The sequence below is a fragment of the Empidonax traillii genome, unplaced genomic scaffold, assembly GCF_003031625.1.
Source record: "Empidonax traillii isolate 1590-97213 ecotype Southwest subspecies unplaced genomic scaffold, ASM303162v1 scaffold432:size744455, whole genome shotgun sequence".
Lineage (NCBI taxonomy): Eukaryota > Metazoa > Chordata > Aves > Passeriformes > Tyrannidae > Empidonax > Empidonax traillii.
Window position 1 is genome coordinate 476,952 of NW_020955625.1, and position 2,217 is coordinate 479,168.

At 41.7% G+C, this 2,217-nt stretch overlaps 1 protein-coding gene across 4 annotated transcripts in view; it reads left to right on the forward strand.

The window, feature by feature from the left end:
- LSM14A (LSM14A, mRNA processing body assembly factor) overlaps nucleotides 1-2,217 on the forward strand; it is a 19,146-nt gene that overhangs the window by 10,427 nt on the left and 6,502 nt on the right. For 2 of the 4 annotated variants that reach the window (XM_027894526.1, XM_027894527.1), the window contains exons 5-6: nucleotides 1,309-1,485; nucleotides 1,801-1,863. In XM_027894526.1, coding sequence (XP_027750327.1) covers nucleotides 1,309-1,485; nucleotides 1,801-1,863 — 240 coding nt within the window. The remainder of the gene's footprint in view (nucleotides 1-1,308; nucleotides 1,486-1,800; nucleotides 1,864-2,217) is intronic. The other 2 variants (XM_027894528.1, XM_027894529.1) reach the window with 1 other exon arrangement.

Consider the following 2,217-nt stretch of genomic DNA (forward strand, 5'->3'; position numbering starts at 1 on the left):
TAATAGGAACAAACTGTGTGGGTAGACTGTGTAGTTTTGGAAAAAGAAAGTAGAAGCAAAAAGGAAATTTGTGATGATTTTTGAGTAGCTAAGAAAAAAAAACCAATCTAACTAAACATTGAGCACCTTCACCCTCGCCTTTCATGCAGATGGCTCTCCAAAATCAAAACACCTGCTCTTCCACTCCTCACTGCTGTGAGTAAAGGGATGTGCTAAGATATAACCCTGATGCTATTTTTAAATGATGCAGTCGTGTTAAAAGTCAAAACACTTCATGGCAAACAGACTTTTTTCCAAAGTTTCAGCTGAGATTTGTATACCCATTAGGAGTTTGCAGGACTCGTTGAGTGTGTTGCCAAAAATAGGTTCTATTTGTTGGATTAATTGAAGGGGAGGAAGGTATGCTGAGCATTTCTCTGTCGAAAAACTAGCTTGGTTTGCTGTAGCTGAAGTTAAAAGCTGTGTGATTCTTTGACTTAATATGTGGCATATGCTCCAGATGAACATATATTCTGCCACAAAATGTCTTGTGGGGCATCAACAGTTTTTTCTCTGTTTGCTTTTTAAAATATTTTTCCTCTTTGTAGATTACAAGTGTGGTATGGTTGCTTTTATTGGTTGAGTTTGGGTTTTCGTTTTGTTTTGTTTTGTTGGGGATTTTCTGTTGTTTTGATTTGGTTTTGTTTTTTCTTTAGTTGAGCTTTTGTCACAGGATGCAACTTCTACTTCCTGGGACTTGAGTCCTATTCTAATTTCTCAGTAGATTTAGCTGTTTGATGTTGTGCACTTGCCTGGCTGGATCAAATGGCTCCATTCTGAACACGCTTCTGCCCCCAGCCACTCGTGCTGCAAATGGCCATGTGTGAGCAGCAACCAGAGCTCCCTCACCCGCAGAGTCCTGGCACCAGCCAGCCCTGGCTTGGCAGGGATAACACAGCAGGGCCCTACAGCACGTGGATCTCGGGGTTGGAGCTGTGTCTCTGCCTCTGGGAGCAGCCACTTCCCCCTTGCCTTCCCAGGGAGGCAGAAGATGTATTTTTACCTCCAATCAATGTGGAAAATTTCATTTCACAGCTAAATGCACATCCTGGGTGGGTTGGTAGGGATTAATTGTCCCACCTATTTTTTTTCTTTTAGACAGGGGGAGGGAGTATTGCTAAATATCATTCATTCTGGATTAGTAGATCTGAGGGTACAGAAATATTTATTTCTTTGGACACGCCTGGTAAGGTTTGGATCAGTTGAGACCAGTAACTCACATTTGTGCCTGAGAAATAGCTCAGTGGGTTTGGTTTTATTTTGGCCCAGGTCGTTCAAGCCCTCAGATGGATCACTTGAGAAGGAGCCCCACCATGGAACAAGCAGTTCAAACAGCTTCAGCCCACTTGCCCACCCCGGCACCAGTGGGGAGGAGGAGTCCTGTCCCAACCAGGCCTTTGGTGTCTGCTGGCCAGAAATCCTTGGAGAACCCAGAGCACCGACGAGGTAGCTTTGGATGATCTTCACACAACTTGTTTCCTTCCATGCACATAGGAAGTGCTCTTATGAAGGGTAACACAGAGGAATTTTCCTGATGTCTCTTGCTGGCACACTGGCCAGCAGAGACCTGGATTAGATATATATTCCTTTTTAAAGTCAAGCATATATTCTAAATTTATTTTTTTTTCTTTTGTGATTGTAAACTTGTGGTTTACATTTATAGGTTTGGATTTTTTTTTTTTAATCTGAATTAAATATACAAAAGCATGGTCAAAAATACCTAATTGGATAAACAAATCATTTTTTTATTTCCAACTTTAGCTGAAGCACACAAGGTTTCAAGATCAGAAAATGAACTCAGAAATGAAAACAAACGACAAATTGGTAAATCTTGTTTTGAGAAATAGCTATCGTTGTTTTCAGACTTCATTATTTTTTTAAAATCTGCTAAAATACATAAATTCTTTCACATTTTATTTCTAGTGGGTAACTACCTGAAGGGAGGTTATAGCCAGGTGGGGGTTGGTCTCTTCTCCCAGGCAATCAGCAATAGGACAAGGGGACATGGGCTCAAGCTCTGCCAGGGGAGGTTTAGGTTAGATGTTAGGAAGAAATTCTTTACAGAGAGGGTAATCAGGCATTGGAACAGCCTGCCCAGAGAGGTGGTGGATTCACCATCCCTGGAGGTTTTTAAGCAGAGATTGGATGTGGCCCTTAGTGCCATGATATAGTAATTGG